We start from the raw sequence: 26678 nt of genomic DNA, 5'->3' as shown, positions 1-26678 counted from the left end.
AGCTTTTGCAATTTCATAATTCTTTGTACAAGTGATTTGAGTGAGGCTGATGATAAGCTTTCTTTTAACTTACTTGATATAAGGAATGTATTGGCAAAGTTTAAGTGGTTGAACAGTCAACTTAATTTGTCCACTTTTGTAGTGGTTTTGGCTGAATTTACCAAAACCGGACCGGCAGATGGCCCTTCCCCCCCCCTTCCCCCCCCTAAAAGAGGAGAGAGGAGGAGAAAGAGATAAGGAGATTCAGAAGTTTAGAATGAACTAAACTACTTTAATGAAAAATTAATATTAAAATAAAAATAAAGAAGAAAATAATGAAATAGATACAATATATACAAAACCGTATCAAGCTCCCAGGATGTCAGTTACATCACCGGCAGGCACTGGGGAAGTCCCAGGCTAGACTCAGTGACGAATGGGAACTGGATTCCAGCTCTGGAGTCAGGAACACACGGATCGGGGTCAAAGGCAGATGAACAGACAGAGTCCTCTCTGGACGTCGGCCATCGCAGGAAAAAGGGCTGACCCTTTGATCCCTCAGCTTTTATACTGAGCATGGGGCAGATGGGATGGAATACCCCAGTTGGTCAGGTTTGGGTCACCTGTCCTGTCCTCTCCTCCCCACTTATGTGACCCCTCTACGTTTTTTCCGTTTCCGACTCTCTAAGGGGGCAAATAACGAAATTGCCTGACCTTGGTTGTTATAGCAATAAGTATAAGCAAGGGCCTCCCTGCATACCGTTCCTTGGCATGGAGCACAAACATTGGTCTTATCACTCTGAGAACGAGCAGTTTTCTCCACAATATGCCGTTAATTTCAGAGAGTTAGAGGAGGCCTAGCTAGGATGTAAAGTTACAGAACAGAAAATTGGTTCGGTTTTACTTCAAACCGGGACATTCCACCCCTTATTCCATACCATTTGCATCATGCTTAGATTACAACTACTATCATCTATAAAATCTATACATACATACATATATAGATAGATATATGTAAATCACTCAGTTATAATTTATCTCTATATACAAAAGCTTAAGTCCATTTCACAGCAGATCAAGTTCTCAGGGTAGGAAAGACAGTGTGAAATTCATTGTGGTTCGTGCCCATGGGTAACATGTCCATCTCAGAGAAGTTTTACTAGACGCCACTTGATCAATCCGGCTAGGTTTCATCCTTGCAGTGTCATCCTGAAAAACACTTATAGAACACTGTTAGTATTGTAAACAACTAACATCATACTCGGAATTAAGTATTCTCACCCAAGGTCAAATTCCCTTGAGGTACACATTGAACTTCTCCATTCTTCAGCATCACCCACCAAGTACATCCAGGTCCTTGAGCAAAAACAGTCCCACGAATGGGTTTGCCTTTGCCCGAGGCAGGAAAAACCCATACAGTTTTCCCTAGTATATTCCTTTCATGCACCACAGGGACTTTATCCCCTTCTACAATATGTAAAAGGTCTGATTGAGCAGGACCACCTCGATTGATGGATCCCCTGGTATTAACTAACCAAGTAGCTTGAGCTAAGTGCTTGTCCCAATTTTTAAAGGATCCACCACCCATCGCTTTTAGGGTAGTTTTTAACAATCCATTGTATCGTTCAATTTTTCCAGAAGCTGGTGCATGATAGGGAATATGATATATCCACTCAATACCATGTTCTTTTGCCCAGCTACTTATAAGATTGTTTTTGAAATGAGTTCCATTGTCAGACTCAATTCTTTCTGGAGTACCATGTCGCCACAAGACTTGCTTTTCCAGGCCCAGGATGGTATTCCGGGCAGTGGCATGGGGCACAGCATAGGTTTCCAACCATCCGGTGCTTCCTTCCACCATTGTAAGCACGTAACGCTTACCCTGGCGGGTTTGAGGGAGTGTGATATAGTCGATTTGCCAAGCCTCCCCATACTTGTATTTCAACCACCGACCTCCATGCCACAAAGGTTTTAACCTTTTAGCTTGCTTGATTTCGGCGCATGTTTCACAGTCGTGGATAACCTGCGCAATAGCGTCCATGGTTAAATCCACCCCTCGGTCACGAGCCCATTTGTACGTTGCATCTCTTCCTTGATGACCTGAAGTGTCATGGGCCCATCGAGCTAAGAACAATTCACCTTTGTGTTCCCAGTCTAAATCTGTCTGGAAAATCTTAGCTGCTCGGTCCACTTGCTGATTGTTTCGATGTTCCTCAGTGGCTCGACTCATAGGTACGTGGGCATCTACATGGCGTACTTTCACGACTAGTTTCTCTAGCCGGTCAGCAATATCTTGCCATAATTCAGCAGCCCAAATGGGTTTACCCTTGCGCTGCCAGTTGCTCTGCTTCCATTGTTTTAACCATCCCCACAGAGCATTTGCCACCATCCATGAGTCAGTATAAAGATAGAGTATTGGCCACTTTTCTCGTTCAGCAATGTCTAGGGCCAGCTGGATAGCTTTTACCTCTGCAAATTGACTTGATTCACCTTCTCCTTCAGTAGCTTCTGCAACTCGTCGTGTAGGACTCCATACAGCAGCTTTCCATCTTCGATGCTTTCCTACAATACGACAAGATCCATCAGTGAACAAAACATACTGTTTCTCATTATCTGAGAGTTCATTATATGGCGGGGCTTCCTCAGCACGTGTTACCACCTCCTTTGGTGGCATTGTGAAATCTCCACCTTCAGGCCAGTTTGTGATCACTTCTACAATTCCTGGACGATTTGGATTTCCTATTCGAGCTCGCTGTGTGATTAAGGCAATCCACTTACTCCAGGTAGCATCGGTGGCATGATGAGTAGAAGGAACTTTACCTTTGAACATCCAACCTAACACTGGCAATCGGGGCGCCAGGAGGAGCTGTACTTCAGTACCAATTACTTCTGAAGCAGCTCTAACTCCTTCATACGCTGCCAAGATTTCTTTCTCAGTTGGAGTATAGTTGGCCTCGGAGCCTTTATAGCCTCGACTCCAAAATCCCAGGGGTCGACCTCGAGTCTCCCCTGGTCCTTTCTGCCATAGGCTCCAGGTAGGGCCATTATCTCCAGCTGCAGTATACAGCACATTTTTAATGTCCTGTCCTCTTCGGACTGGTCCAAGTGCTACTGCACGCACAATCTCCTGTTTAATTTGTTCAAAGGCTTGTCGTTGCTCAGGACCCCACACAAACTCATTTTTCTTTCGAGTCACTTCATAGAGAGGTTTCACAATCTGACTATAACCTGGAATATGCATTCTCCAGAAACCCACAACGCCTAAGAAGGCTTGTGTTTCCTTTTTGTTAGTAGGTGGGGACATAGCTGTTATTTTGTTAATCACCTCCATTGGGATCTGGCGACGACCATCTTGCCATTTAATTCCCAAGAATTGGATGTTTCGTGCAGGTCCCTTGACCTTACCTCTTTTCACAGCAAAACCTGCTTTCAGAAGAATCTCAATTACTTTCTTACCTTTCTTGAAAACTTCTTTTGCTGTATTACCCCATACAATGATGTCATCAATGTATTGCAGGTGTTCTGGAGCTCCACCCTTCTCCAGTATAGTCTGGATCAGTCCATGGCAAATAGTAGGGCTGTGTTTCCACCCCTGGGGCAGTCGATTCCAGGTATACTGGACACCCCTCCAGGTGAAAGCAAACTGTGGCCTGCACTCTGCTGCTAAAGGAATAGAGAAAAAGGCATTAGCAATGTCAATTGTAGCATACCACTTGGCTGCCTTCGACTCTAGTTCATATTGCAGTTCTAGCATGTCTGGCACAGCAGCACTCAGTGGTGGTGTGACTTCATTCAGGCCACGATAGTCTACTGTTAGACGCCAGTCACCATCAGACTTGCGCACTGGCCATATCGGGCTGTTAAAGGGTGAGCGAGTCTTGCTGATCACTCCTTGAGTCTCCAGCCGACGAATCAGGTTCTGAATGGGAATCAAAGAATCACGGTTAGTGCGATACTGTCGTCGATGCACCGTGGAAGTAGCAAGTGGTACCTGCTGTTCTTCAACCTTCAGCAATCCTACCACAGAAGAGTCATCTGAAAGGCCAGGTAAGGTAGACAGCTGTGTAACACCCTCAGTCTCTACAGCTGCTATACCAAAAGCCCACCGATACCCTTTCGGGTCTTTGAAATACCCTCTCTTGAGGTAGTCTATGCCAAGGATGCACGGAGCATCTGGGCCAGTCACAATAGGATGCTTTTCCCATTTATTCTTATTCAAGCTCACTTCGGCTTCCAGTACAGTCAGTTCTTGAGATCCTCCTGTCACTCCTGCAATAGTGACTGATTCTGTCCCTTTATGATTCGATGGCATTAGGGTACACTGTGCACCAGTGTCCACCAGGGCTCTATACTTTCGTGGCTCTAATGTGCCAGGCCATCGAATCCACACAGTCCAATAAACTCGGTTATCCCTCTCCTCCTCCTGGCTGGAGGCAGGGCAACCCTAATGCTGAGGACAGCATCTCCAATTGCAAGGTGAGTTCCTGTCTGGACAGGGGCAGTGCATATTCTGAACTGGAGCAGCCATATTCATGTAACCATCCTTTCTTCTGTTTGCTTTACCTTGCAACTCAAGCACTCGTGACTGTAGGGCTGAAGTAGGTTTTTTATCCCATCTCCTCATGTCCTCTCCATTATTGCGGAGGCAAAGCCACAGGAAACCTCGGAATGAGTCCTGTTTCCCTTTGGTTGGTCTCATAGGAGGGCGTTTTTTCTTAACAGCTGCAACTCTGGTCTTAACTGCAGCTTGGGTCTGAGCAGGCACCTCAGTCTGAGCTGCAACTTGGGTCTGAGCAGGAACTTGAGCCTGAGCAGGAACTTGAGCCTGAGCTGGAGAAGAGTAAGATTCTCTCCCAATCTCAGCAAGTTTTTCAAGCAGTTTGTGAAAAATTGTCTCGTTTTGCTCAACTATTGCCTTGGTCATTTTCTCTATTGTCTCATTCTGTGTCTTATTCATATTCTGTATGGCCTCAGTCTGTGTTTTATTCTGTTCAGCCATCTTCTTAGTCAGGTTTTCTATTGCTGCAACACCGATGGGACGAGAGAGACTATCTTCATACTGTCGCACCCTATCAGCGACCTCATTTACAGTTGGGGTATCAGTATCAGATGCTCCCCAGACCATTGTTGACAAAGTGTGGGAATACACTGATGGTGCACTCTGCACAAACTTTTTCAACAAAGGTCGTTGACATGGCATTTCATCAGGATTTATAGTCACTTGCCAATCACCATAAATCACTTCTCGAATAGCCAGTTCTCTCAGGTATGTAATACCTTTCTCCATGCTGGTCCATTGCCTTGGACGGCTTTGGATATCATCCTTAAAGGGATATCTGCTCTTTACAGCTGATAACAGTCGCCTCCAGAGACTGAGAACCTCTGCCTTATTCCCAATCGCTTTATCAATACCTCCCTCTTTGGCCAGATTTCCCAGCTGGCTGGCTTCTCTACCATCTAAGTCTATGGAATTAGCTCCACTGTCCCAGCATCGGAGCAACCAAGAGAGAAGTGGCTCCCCATCATGACGAGTAAAATCCTTCCTCAGATTTCGCAAATCCTTTAAGGACAAAGAGTTAATAATTACATCTACATCTGAGGCATCATCCTGTATCGAGGCTGGTTGAGAAGGACCCTCTCCCCTATCTACCTGAGAAGGAACTGTTGACTGTGTTGTAAGAGGGTGCTTTCCTTTATCTACACCAGACGGACCCTGTCCTGCATCTTCATCAGAGGAACCCTCTCCCGAGCTCTCTAGCTTGGGCATGTCCTTGTCGTAAGGGGCAGGGGACGGAGCCAACCTCTTTTTCTGCTTCCTGGTCACCGGAGCAACTTGTGCCGGTTCTGCTGGCGCTGGGGGAGCGGCAGTGCTCGGGTTGGGAGCTGGAGCAGTGGCAGCGCTGGCTGTCGGGGCCGGAGCGGCCGGTGCAGCTGCGGGCGTAGGAGGGGCTGGCGACGGAGATGTGGGGGGTGCGGGCGGCGGAGTCACTTTTACCGCCGGCTGCGGAGTGACCGGGGCCGGGACGGGCCGGGGCGCGGCTTGTGCCGAAGCCGGAGCCTTGGCTTGTGCCGGTGGCTGTGGGGGAGCAGCCGATGCCGTTGGCGCCGGTGTCGGCGTGGCCTTGGCCGGTGCCGCTGGCTTGGCTTGGGCCGGGGCCGGGGCTGGTTCTGTTTGTGTCTGCACTGAGACTCTCGCTGGGGCAGCAACTGTCTGCGTCCCTGCTGTGACTGTCGCTGGGGCTGGAGGGGCAACTGTTTGTGTTCCTGCTGTGACTGTCACCGGGGCTGGGGAAGTAACTGTTTGCGTCCCTGCTGTGACTCTCGCTGGGGCTGGAGGGACAACGGTTTGTGTTCCTGCTACGATTGTCGCTGGGGCTGGGGGAGCAACTGTTTGTGTCTCTGTTGTTTGAGTAGCGAGGTTGCCTGTCACTCGATGCTCATTCTGATATTCCTCAAGTCTAATAAGATCTAACGCCTGCACCACATTCAGTGTCATAAGTATCAAAATCAGGCCCACATGACAGAGACAATCATAACAATCTTTCTCTGTCCAGCCCGTAGGTTTTCCACCCCTTAGTTCAATTGGTAACATTTTTAAATAATCATGAACAGGCAAAGTAAGCTTTCCCCAGGCAAAATCAAAAGTGTAATTAGCGGCAGAATCTATTATGCGATGCCCGAAACATGAAGATACCCTACCAAATGCAAATCTCAGATTATACACCTGAGCACCAGCCCACACCAACATAGCACGCCTATACCACCGCATCCAAACACAGAACAAATATAAACCTACCTCAATACAACAAGTCAATATGTCCACCCAGTTAAGCACCACTAAATCAATCAACTTCATAAAAAAGTCTCTAAAAATATCATATACCATATCCTGTAGGTACAACATGGTGAAAGCAAACTGGAATTCAAACTATTCAGGCAATCTTATCAAACCACAGTCGTCGAGCCCCACGTTGGGCGCCAATAAATCTGTAGTGGTTTTGGCTGAATTTACCAAAACCGGACCGGCAGATGGCCCTTCCCCCCCCCTTCCCCCCCCTAAAAGAGGAGAGAGGAGGAGAAAGAGATAAGGAGATTCAGAAGTTTAGAATGAACTAAACTACTTTAATGAAAAATTAATATTAAAATAAAAATAAAGAAGAAAATAATGAAATAGATACAATATATACAAAACCGTATCAAGCTCCCAGGATGTCAGTTACATCACCGGCAGGCACTGGGGAAGTCCCAGGCTAGACTCAGTGACGAATGGGAACTGGATTCCAGCTCTGGAGTCAGGAACACACGGATCGGGGTCAAAGGCAGATGAACAGACAGAGTCCTCTCTGGACGTCGGCCATCGCAGGAAAAAGGGCTGACCCTTTGATCCCTCAGCTTTTATACTGAGCATGGGGCAGATGGGATGGAATACCCCAGTTGGTCAGGTTTGGGTCACCTGTCCTGTCCTCTCCTCCCCACTTATGTGACCCCTCTACGTTTTTTCCGTTTCCGACTCTCTAAGGGGGCAAATAACGAAATTGCCTGACCTTGGTTGTTATAGCAATAAGTATAAGCAAGGGCCTCCCTGCATACCGTTCCTTGGCATGGAGCACAAACATTGGTCTTATCACTCTGAGAACGAGCAGTTTTCTCCACAATATGCCGTTAATTTCAGAGAGTTAGAGGAGGCCTAGCTAGGATGTAAAGTTACAGAACAGAAAATTGGTTCGGTTTTACTTCAAACCGGGACAACTTTCTTTTGCTTGTCTTTTCTGTTTTGTTTTTTTTTGTTGTTGTTCCAGTTCTTTTTTACCTAAATACTTGTATTTTTCCCAACAAAAATAAGTATTTCTATTGATGAAAACTTGTATTTTTTGTTCTGATATGGAATCTGCATCTAAAAAAAAAAATTCAATACATCTTTTACTTAATAGAACTATGGGGAAAAAATAATCCAAGCATAAGGGATAGAAATATAACAACTCATTTTCAGTCACAAGTTTTAATGAAGCTACATGTTGTCTTTAAGTTACTGAGCTTTTGTACATTGTGTATATTATTAGTCCAAAATGCTACTGATGATGGGCATAATTTACTTTTTGTTCTGATGGATTCATTTTAAATTTACTTGGGATGGAAGCTTTGCCCTTTCTTTATAAAGATTGTCACCTTTTAAAATGTAAATAAAATACAATTTCAGGTTAGTAGAATGTGGGATCAAAAGTGGATAAAAGCTATATGCCAAGTAAATGTATCAATACAATCCTCATCATTCTGCAAGTAAGTCCTTATTTGTTTTAGTTTCTAGTAAGATTAAAGTGTTGTGCAGGCAAAACAGGAGATTCCTTGATCGTGTTGCTGACAATTTCCTAATGCTGCTAAAGGGAAGAAACAGGAATAATTCTCTGCTTGACCTGCTGCTTACGAAAAAGGAAGAACTAGTGGCAAACATTAAGATAAATAACAGCTGGGACCAGAGTGACCACAAGTTGGTTCAGTTCATGATTCAAGGGAAGTCTGGAAAGGCAGACAGCAAGTTATGACTATAGACTTTGGAAGAGCAGACTTCAGCCTTTTTGGAGAATTGCTAAGCAAAATCTCTTGGGATGCTGCCACAGAGACATAGTGGCCATGAAAGATGGATGATTTCTAAATAAAACTTATTGAGAACTCAGGAATGAAGCATGCTGTTGAGCAGGAAGGAGGGGGATTCAGTAGAAGGCCTTCTTGGCTGAGCAAAGAGTTTTCTGATGACCTAAGACGCAAGATGAAGACAAGCCTTGTTTGACTGGTTAATGACGAAATCAGAGAGCTGATTGATTTGAGCTAAGACTTGCAAGAGTCATAAAGGATAACAAAAAGTGATTCTGCAGGTGTGCTAGTTTCAGAAATGAAGGTAGAATTTGATGAAGGGAAAAACTGATTGGGGGTGGAAGGGGAGACAATGTAATGACAGACAATATAAAAATACCTGAAGTATTCAACATCATCTTTGCCAGGCATTTAAGGGACCAGAAGGTAGTTGGTATCAAAAGCATGCATCAAAAGCAAATTGTGTGCTTGTGCAGCCTGGTCACCTTTTCTTGGTGAAGGGACCAGCTGTGTGGCCAAGGGGAGAGCAGTGGCTGCCCTGTACCAACCAGTGCCACAGCGTAGGTGTTGCCTAGAGCAGGAACGCCTCTTTGCTGGGTGAAAACACAGCTGATTCCACAGGCATACCTGAGCCGTGCCATGACTCCCACAGATGTGCATCTGGGATCTGCTGTGGTGCACGTGATGATTCCTCTTCTCCACTAGTTGCCCTGGGGAGTGGCTGCAAAGGTATTTCTCATACCTCTTCTGTGGGCAGGAGAAGCTGTAACACGGGGAGCACCCTTTAAAACTCCTCCAGCAGCCTCTCATCCAAACATGAGGAAGCATTGGATAAACACGTACAACTAATCCATAGCTGGAACGAAGATATGGTTTGTAAAGGTTTGGAAACCTTCTGGATAGCTTTTTGTGTATCTCCTGGATTATATGCTCTCACCTGGCTCATTAGCCTTCTCCCAGCATGGCTATGCTCGTTTGCATGCAATGGCAGACTTTGGTAAGGCTTTTGTCACAGTCTCCCACAGCACTCTCGTTTGAAAGCTGAGGAAGAGTGGACTCAAAGAAGAGACTGGATTGGGAACTGACTGAACCAGTAGGCTCAAAGGGTAATGATCATCACTTGACATCTGTCAAGTGGTCAGTGATGAGCACAGTAGCTTAGAATACCTTGGGCGTCAGTGAATATCTTCATCAATGACCTAGATCATGACACAGAGTGCACCCTCAGCAAATTTACAGAGGATAATAAATTAAGGGGGAGTGGTTAACATGACAAATGGCAGAGCTATATTCCAGAAAGATCTTGATATACTCGAGGACTTGGCCAGGAGAAACCTCATAAAGTTCAGTAAGAAGTCTGCACCTCAGGTGGAACAGCTGCACACACTCGTATGGGCCATGAAACAAACATCTGAATTGCAGCTTCATTGAAAATGACCTAGGGGTTACAGCGGATGCCAGGCTGACCATGGACCCAGGAGAGCACCCTCATTGTCAGTCAGGTAATCAGCATACAAGACTATATTGGGAGAAACATGGCCAGCAGAAAAAGATGTTCTTTTCTAGAAGACTGTGACCAGTTCCTATTTTTTGACTTTGAGAGGGATGTGGAAAAACATGGGAGGTTCCATCAGCTTCTGAGAGTCCTAAACCCCATGGAGGTCAGAGGGATCTTGAGGCAAATGGGGATTGTTTAATGTTGTGAAGAAGAGATTAAGGAGCAACTCTATAAGTACTCAGTAGCAAAGATGATGAAACCAAACTCTTCTCAGAAAAGAAGGACCAATGTCGCAAGCATCGGCTTTGGATATTCTGGTTTCTATTTGAGAAGGAAAAAAAGACACCAGGTGGGTGAAGTAGTGTGGGAGCAAGTTGCTTGGAAGGGTTGTGAAATATCTACCCTTTCAGATTTTTAAGATTTGACTAGGTAAAATCATGGCTGATCTGATCTAGTGTTGGCCATAATCTTGCTTCAAGCATGAAATTGGATGCATTCCAACCAAATTTTCTAATAGGAAGAAAAGAGTGATTTTTTGTTTTAGTGGTTTTGTGGAACATACCGTTACTAATACAGCTGAGATGGAAGTTACAATTTACTTTTTAGCAGATGTCTACCTTCCTATTTCCAGAAATATTGAAATTATAGTCTAAAAATCTTGTAGCTTTTAGATGTTCATTCCTCCTGTCTTTAATGAACAACATAGGCAAAAGATCCATAAAAATAAAGATCTACCATCTTGAGTTTTTACTTCCTAACTTCAGAAAATGGTAACATAAAATTCTGTGCTTCAGCTGATAAAAAATTCACTTTAACATTTAACTCTGGCTAGATATTAAAGATTCATGAATGAAAAAGCTGTCTGAGTTATCTCTTTTGCTGTGAAAAGCATGTTTGATTTCTTTTACATGCATCTTTGCAAAATAACATTTTCTGGATGAGGAGGAGGTACTGGGGATTGGAAGGGAGAAAAAGGAAATCCATTAAGTTGAAGTCTCGTGGGATTTTTTCCCATTATTGAAAGTTGTATTCCTCAACTGTTTCTTGTTTACTTACATAAACTTTCTAGTTGAATTGAGGATATTTTATGGGAACACCTTTAAATTTGTATTGATACATAGATCTGACTTTTCAGTATTAAACCATTATAACTGATACTATGGTTTGTACGTTATAAAACTATCAGGAACAGTTTTCTGACAATGGTTTTATGAAGCACAACGACGGGAAAAAAGAACTGTGGTTTTTAGTAATGAGTCCTGAAAACTGTTCCTTTGGGATCTTTAGTGACTTGACTTAGATCGTCCATTGACAAAATATTCTGCGTGTTTTAAAAGTGTGTATTTGCTGAAAGGAGTTAACTGCATTTCCTGTTAGTTTTTGTGAGGGAACAGAATTGAAACTCATGTTTCCTAGATGAAGATCATCAAGTACTGTAGGTGGAACTTTCAAATGGTGAATATTACATCGTTTTTGAGCTGATATTACTATGTCAGTAATGAGTAAAAGATATGTTGAAGAAGTAAGCTGATGCAGTTATATATGGAGGTAATTGCGAGCTCTCAACAGCCATATCACCATGCCTAGCCCAAACTCGTCATGCCACCTATGCCCTAAAGAGAATAAACTATATATAGTAATATGTGGAGACTGAGAATGCCTTTTATTTATTCTTCCTATTAAACTACTTATAACTTCGGCAGATTAATTGTTTCAAGGTAATATTTTCATGCTCAGTTTTTGTCTGGGGCTGGATTTGTTTATCTAGGGATAGCAAAGGTTGCATGTTTGGTTTGGTTTAAAATTTAGTGTAAATTATATCTATTGTTTTTAAAGAAATTTTAATTAAACACTATTATTATCAAATTAAATTGCATTTATTTTTAACCATAGCAACTTGGTCATTTAAGGGATGGAAGGAGAATTACATGGCTTAATTCATGTTCTATTCTACTCTGTGTTAAAAATTGTGGTGATGTTATATTTTAAATACTGTAATATTCCATATGTAGCTTCAGGGTGCTGAAATATGGGAGCTGGTGAAACTGAATCCACATAGTATTTCTACTGCATTTTTGAAAATCTATCTAAATGCCAACAAATATAAGTCTTTGGAAAAACTGCGATTCATTTATCCTCCAAAATGTATTTAATATTTTTGTGCAGTAGAATTCCATAATATTCAGTTCTCAACTGTGGTGTATCAAAGCTTCTCACAATTTTGTAATAGTGACTAGATTGTTTTAAAAAACCCAGCATGATTAAGCACAGCATTATATGGCCAAAGCTAGTTTTTGTCTCTACTTTTTTCTTCCAGTCCTTTCTGAAATACAAACATAATCAGGAGTGATTCTGTTCTGTGCTCTGAATGCCCAGTCCTGTAAGATTTTAGCATTGAAGAGACTGGAGGAATAGGGGGAGTGTGTTTGGCAAGGTATTATGGTGAGACTGGGTGTGAAAATGAGAGAGAACTTGTTACTGGTTGTGTGAGAATGGAAATCACAAGAAGGAAGACTGGTATTTATTGGGCAAGAAAACTTTGGAAGAGGAATTTAGGGCAAGGAAGAACATAAGTGAGAAATGGGTAAAGAGGCATGAAGAAGCAGGGGAGAAAAATAGCCTGGAGAAGAGCAGCAATGAATTTCAGGGCTGCTGAACCAGCAACTCCCTCAGACAGTGAGACATGGGGTCTGGAATAATCAATAGTTGTGCAAGAAGACTGGGGCTAGGAACAGAGGTAGAGAGCAGGTAGGAAAAGCTGCTGATAAGATGCTGGCAGGATCAGGCTAGGGCCATCTCTGTCTAGAAGAATGGAGAGGAACCCATTTCTGGGTTTCTGGGGTTTGCATGATGCGTGCGTGACCCCACCAGGCAGTCTGTCACGATAGCTCAACTACATCGCCCGTTGTTCTGGAGGATGACAACCTGCTGCTGCTGCTGCTACTGGTTATTCCCATCTCTCATGAGGTAGATTTCTCACGCTGTAGCTCTTCAGTTGACCTTATTGGTGACTGTGTTGACTTATGGTGTCTCATAGTAGAATTTCGTTCTTGGTTTAGTCTTTGATCAATCTCAGGATTTATTTGGAAAAAAAATATAATTAAAAGAACACTATTCAAGTTACACATTAAATGTTCAGTTAAGAAAAGAAAAAATTAAGTTCATCTGCATAACCTTAAATTGGATCCTTGGTGAAATACAGTTGTACAGTATTTAGTTATGCTTCCATTTAAAAAAGTCTACTTATAAAACACCTGTCAACAGCTTGACACCTGTCAAGTCGCAGTTGTATTTCTTAGCTCTATGTTATTATTTGTTCCCTTCAATGAAGCATGAAATTGCGAAATCTGAAGCAGGTGCAGTAGAGGGCCATGAAGATGATCAAAGGGCTGGAGCATCTCTGCTATGAAGACAGGCTGAGAGAGTTGGGGTTGTTCAGCCTGGAGAAGAGAAGGCTCCGGGGAGACCTTATAGTGGCCTTTCAGTATCTGAGAAGGGCCTACAGGAAAGATGGAGAGGGACTTTTTACAAGGGCGTATAGTGATAGGACAAGGGGTAATGGCTTCAAACTGAAAGAGGGGAGATTTAGATTAGATATTAGGAAGAAATTCTTTACTGTGAGGGTGGTGAGACACTGGAACAGGTTGCCTAGGGAAGCTGTGGATGCCCCATCCATGGAAGTGTTCGAGGCCAGGCTGGATGGGGCTTTGAGCAACCTGGTCTAGTGGGAGGTGTCCCTGCCCATGGCAGGGGGGTTGGAACTGGATGATCTTTAAGGTCCTATCCAACGCAAACCATTCAATGATTCTATGGTAAAAATTTAGTTATTGTCAAGTCACCAAACAGTCTGTTATCCTGAGTAATCCACACATATTTAGTCAGGCCTGTCAGAGATCCCCAAGTAGTAGGATTTGACTATTTCTAATACAGTCAGTAGAAGCTACTTACTACTTACCACTTTAAAAAAAAAATAAAATTGGAATATGCTTTAGTGGAGATTTTTGAAATTAGATAGTAGGATTGGCAGTAATAATGCACACAGAAATGGTGAGTAACATTTAATAGTGCACAAAGGAAAAAGAGAACCCTGAGCACATACTACATATATCACGGACGTGGACTCTTAAAGCAGTTATTACTACTTAAGACACCTTGGGGTTATTGTGGTTAGTTCCATGACATTGTCAGCTCAGCACTCAAGAACATTCGAAAAGGTAATTAAGAATGGAAATAGGATCTGATAGGAAAGGAAAAGAGTGCAAAACATAATGTTTTTCTGTATGAATCTATGATGCATCCAAGTCTTGAATACTACAGGGAGGCAACTGGAAAAAGCTCCAGAAGAGGGTGACAGAGATGAGCAGGGGTGTAGCATGTTTTCCAGGCAGAGCAAAATAACCAATAATTCCAGTGTAGAAAGAAGATGTCAGAGAGAGAGAGAGAACAAAGATCTCGGCAACAGATCTAGGCAACAACTAAGCATTTTGTACAACTCGGATAAAGGGCGTTTACAATACATTGCCACGTTTAAAATACAGAAAAATAGAATTTTTTTGAAATGTTACCATATGTTATCAATGTGCAACCAAGTAACAGCCTTACAATACAAAATGGTAGAGATTTTTGGGACATGTCACATGATTAGTTTGTGGGACTCATTGCCACAGGGTGTTGTGAAGTCTAAGAATGTAAAAATGTTCAAATACAGATAAGTGCTCAAATGCATGGTGGACAGACACTCTAACCAAAAATTACTTGGGTTTGGTTTCTGGTCTGCATGGTCCCTGATCTGCTGAGCAGAGAAGGTCCCTGCTTTACTGGCCGTGTTTCCTAAAATACCACTGCAAGGGACTGGGGCCTTTGGTCTGAGGGTCTCACCTGTCCTATGTGCAACAGTCGTCTTTTCCATGACTGCAACAGGAAATCATTACTGTCTTTTTTTTTCAAACTAAGCAGTCATTTCATTTCCTCATTCCTAATGGTTAAAAATAATGAGTGTAGAATTGGTTGTAGAAAATTAAAAGTTCTAAATTATACTTATGCCATCTTGTAGGCCATTTCATTTGAAAACTCGATTGAAATGTTTAAATAGTATTGTTAAGAGGAACAAGACAATCCTTAATCTTTATTACTGTGCTAAAAAGTTACTGTGATTTTAAGAACTTATTTTGCAGTTACAGAAAACTTATAGGCTCATGAAAAGAGCAATTAATAGTAGAAATGCTGAGAAATCATTGATTATAGAAGGATTTCCAGAAAGAATTAAGGAAATGTACTTCTGGTATTTCCTTCCAGCTCTTCACACCCCTTCTCCGTCTTTCATTTAGTTGAAAGAAATGTGTCATACGAGTGACTGGTTCTTATTCAAATTGCCAGGACACAACCGATGAAATAAAATCAACTTTCAATTCTAAATAAACCTATGGTACAATAAGTGTATGTGGTTCTCCTAGAAAGTTATATGAACAAGAACCTAAAAGTCAAAAGACATATGTATAAAAATCACTGATTATTAGGAGTGGAAGAATTCATTTGTATTAAATTGCCATTGATTTTTTGTTTCAATAGTGATGTATGTTTAAAGACAATTCTTTGCACACTTCCCAGCAACATTATATGAGCAATACTAATGTATTAGTTGTCTTTACTGAACTTGGGTACAATTAAAAATTGCTGCTCAAAAAAAGAAAGTTGGAAACTTGTAGCATTGTGAGATTTATTTTCTCTCAGATTGAATTTAGTCTTTCCTGGCTATAGCCCTGCATACTCAATGTGCTGTGAGAGCTTAGCTGGTTTCTTTCCATATCATAAAAGGTTTTAAAATCCAAAAAATGAAACTGTTAACATTTAATGTGCTGTGTGTTGGCAACTGAACCCTACCAAACAGTATTCTGCAATAAAAAAGTTAAAATTAAATTGAGAACCCTGCGTGATGCTGAGGAAAGAACAGTTTTAATAATGCCATTTTCTTATAACTTCTGTTGTGCAATAAAGACAGCCTGAAACAATAACAGAACAATGATCCAAACAAGAAATAATAAGGCCTACAAAAAACTAACAAGATTTACTTTCTTTACACAATCTGTTATGAAATAAATAAATAAAAGCAGAGTCAGATCAATCTTCTACCTCCCACTGTTACTGTTAGCTTTTCCACCAATTAGTTACACCTTTCTGTGGAAATTGTGCCTCATTGCAGTTTAACAATTCCAGCTTTCAATTTTTTTTTGGCTAGAAAAGTTTATGACTGTCTGCTGTTCACGCTACCATTTAAAAGCTTACCTTATGGCACCAAGTGACTCGATTCTCTCTCTTGTGATTGAATTATCTACTGAGGTACATTCCAGCCAAGCTACGCTACTACTTACATTTTCATAGAATCACAGAATCATGGAATCATAGGATAGTTTGGGTAGGGTCAAACCAGTTCATAGACCTTACAAGAAGTGCACTGGTAACTGGAGTTAGCTGATACCCTGAATTCTATTCTAAACAGAGTCCAAGCTTTAAAAGGATAAGAAGCTTTAATTCCTTTTCTTAACCTTAAAATGTCTCTGTTCAGCTCAGTTGTAGAGGGGATGTTGTTAGCTAGGTGACTGTATCACTTGTATAATAACAATGAATAGAGTACTTTATACACTGGTGACTTGTTCCAATTTTCTGTTATCTTACCATCCAGCAAGACTGACCTAAGTGAAAAATACTGAATGTTTCAAATCTGCTGGGCTTCGCAAGACATTTTGTTAGGGCTCTGTGTTTATATTTAAAGGACTAATTTGGTCTCAGTATCTAGGTAGATGTTGAATGTTTACCTTCATTTTGCTTTTGGAAGCAGTTTGTAACTGTCAATTAACAGAGCAATCCCTCATATCTGTCCATCTCTGTGGCATGATTTGTGTCTCAGCACAAGGTTGGATGGTCACTCACTGATGACTCAGTGTAGTTTGAGCATTCACAATATATCCAAGGGGCAGCGACACTCGCATGTCATCTACCACTCAGAGAAGAAAAGTAACTTGAATATAGGAAGCTAGCAAGTTGTTTATGGACTGGTTAGTGCTTTAAGCCATGGAGAAATCTACAGGTTTTATTCATCTTCCTGCACTGGGGTAATATTGCTTCAGTTTTCATAGTAGGTATCATTTATATTTGATATTTGTACTTGTTCTTTGATATACTGCCTAAAAGCAAAAGTGATTTCTGAGGGAATAAAAGGCAGTGTTAGTCAAAAGTAAAATAATAGAAGTGGTTTTTTCTCTGGATTTTTTGTATTGAAAGAAGCAATTGATTTAGCAAATAAGTTATTAAATCCAACCCTCTGAAACAAGTGTGAAATATGCTGATAAAACAGAATTGCTACCTAGACATTTTTTAAAGGGATTTTACTAAATGCTTGACAGAATGCTTTATAACCGAATGAGTGACAGCTTTGCTATTTTGATATTTGGTAATTTTAAATTGCCATTTTTGTGACTGTAAAGTTTTCCCTGGGAAATTCAGGCACAGGGAGTTCTCAAATCATATGTCAGATTGCTCTGAATAATGTTATTAGCATTGAGTGAGACCAATTTTTAAGTAAAGCAGCTACTCCTTTTCCCCCAAAGGACAAACCCAGAAGCTAACAACAAAGGAAAATATGTTCTCTGTATCTGCCAGTGCATCCACGACTGTAATAAATTCTGGTACCTGTGAATGTCACAGCAAAAACCACACCCATGTGAGGCACAGTGCAGCCAGAAGAACAAAAAGAGTTCATTAACTGCTTGGCCTCTTGATATTTTCAGGCTTCTGAAATAAGATTTTAATCTAGCTAATACCATGTTGCTGTGATTAAAGACAGTGGCATACCCTGCATCTTCTGGCAGAAGTGAGGATGTGGCAGCAATTGCGTCTTGGCACTCTTTAGAAAAGAAACTTCAGGAAGTTATGAGTCAATTTTCACTCTGCCAGTAGACCCAGAGGTATCTACTGGAGCAAGGGCAATAGTTGGAGAAGTTGCATGATGGGCAATGTACTGTGTGGTGCATTTTTTTTGAAAACTGTTTGCTGGTTGTCTCCTGTGGATCCCTGGCTGGTTGGTACTAAAGGCTTCATCCCTGCCTCCCCTCTCCCCAGCGACTCCCTGGGAGGTTCATGGTGAGTATTGCCTCTCCCAAGCGGTTGGCCTCTAGGCAGCAGGAGAGAAATGCAAGGTGACCTGTCGCTGTCACGTTTAGGTTCTTATTCTTCATATCTAGCTTCGCAGGCTGCTGCCTGATATTTGGAGCAGCAGTTCAAGCACGATTGCAGTAGCCTTGTCAACGAGGTTCACTGTTTGAGTTGTGGTCTGCATAATCAGATTTTGAAGGTTGAATCTGAAAAGAGAGCAAAGAACTCTTGAAATGAAACGAATTGCCTGCCAATGAGATGAATTGCTTACACAGTTTGTTACCATCAGTGTTGTTATAAGATATGACTCACTTTGACCACAGTTCTACTTGCAAAGCCCCAGCTCATCTGGGCAGGAGTATGTTGTAGTAACACAGAATATGTACTTCATCTTTATCTTAAATTAATGGGTAAAAAATACCTCTTTTCAGGTAATAACCATCATATTTTCTTCTATGCAGTGCTCCAAATTAAGGTCACAGAAAGCTGTGCAGAAGTAATGTTGTTAGATTAAAAACAAAGCAAGCAGAGTATGTGGGAGAATTCATCACTGAACTTCAGAGATTAGATATTCCCTCTCAGTACCACACTTCCCATAGGCCAGTTTTATGGCCCACTTATATTGTATATATCTTTATATGCAGTTGCTTGTATGCCGTAATACTGTGTTATGAAATTCTAATGTTTCCTTTAAAAGCACACTCTACTTGTCAGAAAAGCCCACTGGAAAGGTCTTGACAGATTTGCTATGCATGCTTTAAAATGATTGCTGTGTTTTCTCTATATTCTCAGCCACTAATACGCACCTGATCTTTTACTCTTGTCTCTGTATCACCAGGCCTCCTGAACCTGTTTACAGCACTGTGAACAAACTGTGTGATAAACCACCTTCTCCTAGGCACTATTCCCCTGTCGAGTGTGACAAAAGCTTCCTTCTTACAGCTCCCTATCCCCACTACCACGTAGGCCTGCTCCCTGACTCTGAGATCACCAGGTACTGCATGCGCTTCTTCCTCACCTCCTTTGTTAGAGTGCATGAACATCACTGGATTTAGCTCATAGTTTGCATCTTCACCATAGATCTTCTTTTTCTACAGCTTGTGCTTGTTTTTAACCATGCTTTCACATCCACACCACTGGAAGATATATGCTACCTCGGTATATAATTTTGGTCATCCAAAATCCAGTGATGAACACAGGCAATGTTTTGCTCCATTGGAATGGTGCTCTGAAATAGGTTACACAATATGTGTCACATTTTACAACTGATTTCAGTATTTGTTTCTCTGTGAGTAAGAAAAGTGACTCAGACTTCACTGAAAGCTGTAGTAATTTGGTTTGATTCAGTCATTTTATTTCTGTGTTGTGCATACGTTGTCCACTGAGCACCTCTGGGTTCATAGGGTGGCTCCCTAAGCTATTCAGAAGAAATTGAGCAAAAAATAATCACCTCCCTCACCAAGTCGTAGTTGAGAATACATCTAAAATTTAGCATTCCAGAGACTAGCTGTCCTCAGAAAGGACAGTTAGTAAAACCTAAAATGAGAAACATTTCCGTAATTGAAGTAATGGAAGACATTTCTATAAAATACTGTCAGTGACTGCCTCCTGAAATTTTTAATAAAGAAATATTTAATAAAGAGAAATATGCTACCCCAAACTGTATGCTAGTATAACTCAGCTATTCTTCTGTAGGATAGTAGTAAACTAGTTGCAAACAAGACTTGGGAGATACAGTTAGGCACAAGTTTTCAGGAAGATGTTGAGTGCTTCCTTTGTCAGGAAAAAAAAATACCATCTTTTATATTCTGGAGTAGAAGAAAAATAATTGCATTTGGAGCTTTGATCGTAGTCATTTTCTACAGAAAACACTTTTCAAAGAAAAGAGTAATGTAGGAAGAGAAGAGCAGAAGTGTGTAAGTGGAAAGTAAAATGGTAAATTAATGTAAGATACAATAACAGGAAAGAAACCCCAGGGATTAGAAAAACAGCTGTGAAAGGCTTTGCAGTGCTGTGAAATAGAAAGCTAAATTAAAAAAGCAATAAGACAAATACTAGTGAAGAATGCAGCAGATGTGGTAAGACCATGCAGAAGCTGTCAGTTTATTAGAATGAAAATTGTGTAGCTTCTAGAATTTGCAACAAGATGTACAATCACTGGACATCAGTCAAGCTGTTCCGGCCAGTGCAAGTTTGGGTGAAAAATGATGCTAAGGGCAATATTTATAAAGGTAAAAATAACTCCAGAAGGGTGCCAGGCACTAACATATCTATCCATGATATTTTAATTTCTCTGCAAATATTATCTTAATGCAAATAACTAGCCAAAAAGCAGTAAAATGACTTCAGGTCTTTAGGTACAGCATACATATGAGTCATTTATCTGTAAGCATCACTGTACTTCTATGTGTTTAGAGCCAGACAACAGAAGAGATCATTATAAAAAGATTTTTACTTTTTAAATGGTCCTTTTAGAAAGGAAGGGACCAACTTGAACTAGAAAGTTGAAAAAGTGGGTTCTAGGGGATTTTGGGTCCATGGAATTATGTAGTGGAGTACCGAGGATTAGAATGTGGCTTGCTAACCACGGAGAGATACAATTAATTGCTAAATGGTTGATGCCAACAGACACAACTGTCAGGACTATGGAGATAGGTTGGGGGGAAAGGGTGAACCTGTTAAGGCTACTTCCTGCAGACTAGATACTCAGATGCCAATAATCAGTTTAGTCCTGGAGAGCTCATAGCCATTTGGCCACCTGAAGGTGTCATTCTCTACATTCTTTTGCTTTATTGTGTGATTAATTGAATACCTCGTCATCAGATATTTGATGACCTGACATCAGGACTTAAAAAGCTTGGTTTTGTTCTATTGAGTGTCAGTTAATGATTCTCTTTAAGAACAAGGTTTCATTTCTCTTCATTCTACTTTGATGTAAAATTACGCTCTAGTCCCTGTATACTTAATCAGTTTGTTTATTTCAACAGTCCAACTGCAAAAAGAACATAAAAGATGAGAAAAGATACAACTCATGGTTAAATGCTCTGCACTGTGCTCTGCTACATGCTGTGGTAGAGGCAACTGATTGCTATAAATTATGCCTCCTTCCCACTGTGAAATAACATTCAGATGGAAAATATGACAGTTTTTGATGTTCTCAAATATTGTCATCTTTTCCACAGGACTCTTTTTAATAGTTGACCATGGAGGAAGATATTTGAAATAATATTTCACCAAATGCCTTTGGTGAGGAAAGTGACAGCTTTACAACATATACCATGATCTGATTTCCAAAGTGGCTCAGTATTCACAGTTGGAGAACAGATTTTAGGAAAGTATTAATCCCATTTTAACTGTAATCCAAGTGGCTATTTTTGCAGAAGTGTTCATTGTTTGCAGCCATAAATTTCACAAAGGTGATGTGTCTCAGGGCTGTGTTGTGTTGAATATTTCGAAGAATTAATCCATAAAAAGGCCTTGTTTGAAATCCATAGCTGTGATACTGCCACCTTTATTGGCAGTTGTACTACAAAAAAATCTTCCAAATATTGACCAGTTGTTTTAAAAGGTCTCCCTTTACTCACCTGAATTCTTCAAAGCCCTATTTCTCCACGTTATACACTTCCATGGTCTCCAGTCAAATATAAAAAGATATCTCCCTGTCTTCCTGCAGGCTTCCTAGAAAGAGTTTTTCATCAGAATTTCTTAGCCTCAGGTTTGGGGAGGAAGGGACAGGGACTATTTGCTTGTTTTGGTATCTGCAGTCACTGTCGTATCTCAGTGCTCCAACACTGAGAAACTGCAGCTGAACTGCAAGAAATTTGGTTTGACAAATACATCTTCCAGAGGAAGAGGAACATGATGCCACGTTCTCCCAATTGCAATGCTTGTAAGCCAGCCAACGCCTTTCAAATTGCTGCTCCAGATAATTTGTCAGCTACTCCTCAGATGATTTTTTTGTCAAGGCTCATTAACTTAATAGGCAAAGAGAATTCATAGGCCAAAGCCTTATTTGTCTATAATAAATTCAAGTTTATAACCCTTGTTTTTATGGTGGCCTCTCTTAGCTCCTGAGAGATTTGGAGGTCTCGAACAATATACTCCCATTTTAGGGTAAAAATAATTTGGTTTTTGATTGAATTATCAGTTCATGTGAATTGATACTAACGGGGCTATGTCAATGTGCAACAGCTGAAAGTCTGTCCCATTGAAGGCAGGAGCAGAGAGAGAATTTTGGAGTTGTAAGTTTTCCTTCGAGAGCTCCAGGTGGGAAGAGATGCAGAGTATTCATGTTCTGGCCTCTGTGGTTATTGACAATTATGTGTACAATTAGAAGGTTATTGGCAGTGAAAGGAAATCACAGCTCATAGATGTAACAACTTCTACAAACACGAGACTTAGTTTCTGCATTCTGTAACACAAAATGTTGTGCTCTCAGGCTTTGCACTGAAAACTTCATTACATTCACCACTACATAAACACACTTAAAAAATGCTTCAGTTTTTCCCAGAACTAACTTCCGTGTCTTCAGTGAAATCTTTTTGGTGCTCTAGTTACCAGCATAGTTTTTGCTGAAGGGCAGCCCTGATATTGTTGGTTTGTGTGATTTTTATTTTTTCCCGTAGGTATTTGCTCATGTGATTGCATCAATATTTTTGAATCCATATAGGGGAAGAGAACAGTATAGCAAATAAAGCAAATACAGTAGGGTTTCAGACTTTGTAGTCATGGAAGAAAAGCTTGGGAACATGCTTCCTCCCAAGAAAATAAAAATAAGTGAAAACTTTGTTCATGTTTAGTCTAGCTTCTGTAAACTTGCAGATCCTCCTTATGGTGCTTGGGTGCCTGGATTGAAAGTATTTGGCTTGCTTCTTAAATCTAGATTAGTTTCTTGAAACCAGCCCCAGTTCTGGCTGACACTGTGTTCTGCAGTCTTAGACAAGGCAGTTAATGATTTTGTGCTTTGTTTCCCAGTCTTTAAAAGAGATTTAACAATGATCTCATAGAGCTTCTTTGCAAACTGATTCCGTCTGAGACAATAACATCCTATTACTAATGGCAATTTGTGTTATTATGTAATAACAGAAATGATTTTAAGGTATTTGATGAATGAGATTAATGACATCAGTTCTTGCGCCCACCGCTATGTTCTCACCGATGGGTATTAGGGAGAGAAGATAATATTGGCACAGGGCTCTAGAGCAAAGTGTTTTGCAGAAAACAGCATGCCATTTGCATAGGTATTCAAGGGTAATTAAGCATTGTATAACTCTAAAGAGCTACACAGACAAATTGTGCTGAAATGTATGCACGACATATGGGTAAGGAGCCTATAATGTCCAGAATCTTAATGACTGATGCATGAGACTGCTTCCAAAGCGTGGCTGAATTCCCACAGCCTCCGTGGAAGCACACGAGGGTCACTACACTCCGTTAGTCTCTGCAGTCGGACTAGTGTGTGTCTGCGATGCTAAGCACTTCTGCTTGGGGTCCCCTCGCTTAACGTTCGGTATCCCTGGCATCCTCCATAGGCCAGGAAGGGACAGCTGAGGATGCTCCGGTCGCTTTTCACTGCTCCTAGAAGGAAGTTAAGGTTGCTGCACTTGAAAAAGGCGTGAATGGTGGGTCTCTCTGGCGCTCATTCCTGTCATGTCCTTTCTCATCCGTTAATATCTGTGCAGCCTTTTTCTGCACAATAACCTCCTGGGAACAAGCTTATTGTCAAAGTGATGCATAGAACTGTACTTGTGTGTGGCTGCCTTCCAGGGAGGCTCTTGTCATCTTTATTGAAATTCACATTGTACAGGAGTACTCATCATCCCCTTTTCAATCCCATGTGTTTAATATAGGAATTATATCTCCCCAAACACATCTAGCCATATTTTGAAATGCCTGGCAACCTGAAAATGGGATCTATCAAACAAGCAGCAAAAAGCAATGATATTATGAAATTAAGTCTTCAACTTGCCACACATAAACACAACCACCTTTCTTGAATTTAAAAGGATTTTTTTCTGTTTAGTTGTATTCATTAACTTATTTTTTGTGAAAATTTCAAATAATAATTACAAAATTGGAAATCAACCTGTTTTGGGCAAATGGATTTAAATACTTAAATATTTAAAATCAGAATTGGAGCAGATTTGTATTTTTTCCTATTTTAACACCTTGGAATCAAATTCTGGGCTGGTCTGCATTTTACACAGTCCAACCATAAGCAAGTTTATATATGGTGAACCAGCACTACTAAATATCACTGCTTAAAGGCAGTGAAGGGGAATAAGTACACAATTCTGTCTGTGGATTTTTGAATAGCAAAATAGCCATTGATGAGGTTCAACTTATTCAAGATCAATATAAACAAATTAATCCTATAGTCAGAAAGAAAAAACACCTTTAGAAAATAAAGAATACCCATTTAAAATAACTCTTGATAAAGTAGCTCCCTAAAACCATAAAGTGGCATTTAAAAAAGTGACCATGGTGACTTTTTGTTTTGAGAAGTGACTTTAAGGTATATCTACACACAAATGTAGGCATTCAGAGACACAGAGCATATAGCAACCCCTAAGCAATTTAAGAGATTAAACTGGTGATCGCAGAGGCTGTCTTGGGTACTGATGCTCACACCGACGGGCACTGAAGCATCTTGTTATTGGTGATTTCAGTGAGAATTAGGTTTGTAAGTGCTCTGGCTGTCACTCCCTAAACAACATCTTTAGAAATTCAGATACTTCCTGAACTCAGGCACCCAGACCTTTCTAAAAATAAGCTTGGAGACCTTGACACACACACACAGGGACACACATTGCAGTGGTTGACAAGATGCAGCCCGGGTGCATATAACTACCTACTCGTTATGCTTGACTGGGTTGGGCTGCTTCTGAGAGCAGCTCCAGAACTGCAGCATTTTATAGTTATATATTATAAGGCAAAACAAAATCAGCATAAACTGTGTTGGTGAACTGTCTACAACTCAAATGCAATGTCTCGGCGTAGATTGTCCCTGCTCCTGAGGCCTTTGAATTATTTAGGATCTTTTGGAAATGATACAAATTAATTGTGGATTTTCCTTATCACTTTCAATTAAGAAATTAAAAAGTCTTAACTGGAAGAGTTTCCTATAATTTCTTTTTAATCCTGACTCAAGTGTTCTCTTCAAGTAAATGATCCAGTCATATAACTGTTATAGTTAATGAAAGAAAAATGATGCTGCGTTTCAGCCTCAGTTTTCATGTTATTTTGCGTGGATGAATCTCTGACCCTAACAAGCACAAACATTCCTAGACTCTTTTATGCTCTTTCCTTTTTTTAATGAGGAGTCTTCTATTTTGGGCACTATTAATTAAAATTATTAGGAAGATGCACCTTTTAAAAACTCAGAGAGATGATTGCAGGAGAATCTTAACCTGCAAAGGCATAAATTCTCTACAGTTCAAGTGTTTAATTATGTAAAGTTACAGAAGGTTAAGATGGAATGCTTCAGGTTAGAGCTGCTGGGCTTTATTTCCAGTTGTGCTGCTGACTAATTCTCTTCAGTTGAGCAAATCACTTAATTCTATTTGCTTTGCTTTAGCTATCAGGAAAATAATCTTCTTACTCAGTTATATTGAGAAGGATAACTAATCTCATTAAACAGAATAGAATAAAATTTAAAACCAAGAAAAATGAAGGTGCTTATTCTCTTCCATCATTTGGGAAAAGTTTCATATTTTTGGAATATATGGTTTGATTTTCAGAGGTACTGTACTTTCTTGTGCTACAGATCCTCTTTTGTTCATATTCTGCAAGCATGGAAATTAAACTGTATATTCTTAGCTCATAAAATGGACAGAAATATTAACTCAGTTAAGTGGCAGTATTTTCTTTACTATGTCTTTAGAGGAGAAAAAAAATATCAGTTCTCAGTAGGAAAACATCTGTAAATCACTAGTATTAAAATTTTCCTGCTGTTAAGATTACAAACAGAGCTGCAGAGAGACATTTGGGAACAAAGGAAAGATGTCTTCTTCCTTTTCACACCTATAAAGAAGCTCTGAAATTCAGTCTCTAAGTGACAGGAAATGCTCCTGAAGTATCAAACGTCTGTTCCTCTGTCTTTTTTGCATTAATGTGAAGACCAGAACCAGGAGACTAGAAACATATCAGGCCACTTTTGACTGGCTCCTGCCTGAGGATTTTGGCCAGGGCAATCAGTCATCCAGTGTGGGGAGGGCGAGGTGGACCATGACCTCCCAAAAGCAAAAGGTTTGCTTGATGCCCGCTTCAGAGGATGCCATTCACCACCTAACGCTGGCTACAGCAGCTACTGGCTCGATACAAGGCAGGAGCAATGCTTCAGATTATCTCTGAAAATCCAGTCACTTCGTATCTAAGTCCACACAATAACTTCGTTGTTTGAAATGGTCATTTCTGTGAGACATGTTATTGTTTATTTTCAGTATATGTAAGCACCCTCTCAAAT

At 40.7% G+C, this 26678-nt stretch overlaps 1 protein-coding gene across 7 annotated transcripts in view; it reads left to right on the top strand.

Moving 5' to 3' along the window:
- Nucleotides 1–26678, top strand: part of DLG2 (discs large MAGUK scaffold protein 2) — a 673276-nt gene that overhangs the window by 381629 nt on the left and 264969 nt on the right. For 5 of the 7 annotated variants that reach the window (XM_074147586.1, XM_074147578.1, XM_074147613.1 and 2 more), the window contains one exon: nucleotides 19053–19208. The exons of the other annotated variants lie outside the window; for them this stretch is intronic. In XM_074147586.1, coding sequence (XP_074003687.1) covers nucleotides 19053–19208 — 156 coding nt within the window. The remainder of the gene's footprint in view (nucleotides 1–19052; nucleotides 19209–26678) is intronic. 7 annotated transcript variants of the gene reach the window in all.

Source organism: Numenius arquata, chromosome 1 (genome assembly GCF_964106895.1).
Source record: "Numenius arquata chromosome 1, bNumArq3.hap1.1, whole genome shotgun sequence".
Taxonomy (NCBI): domain Eukaryota; kingdom Metazoa; phylum Chordata; class Aves; order Charadriiformes; family Scolopacidae; genus Numenius; species Numenius arquata.
Note: the sequence above shows the minus strand (reverse complement) of the source record. Positions and strands in the feature narration are given on the sequence as shown.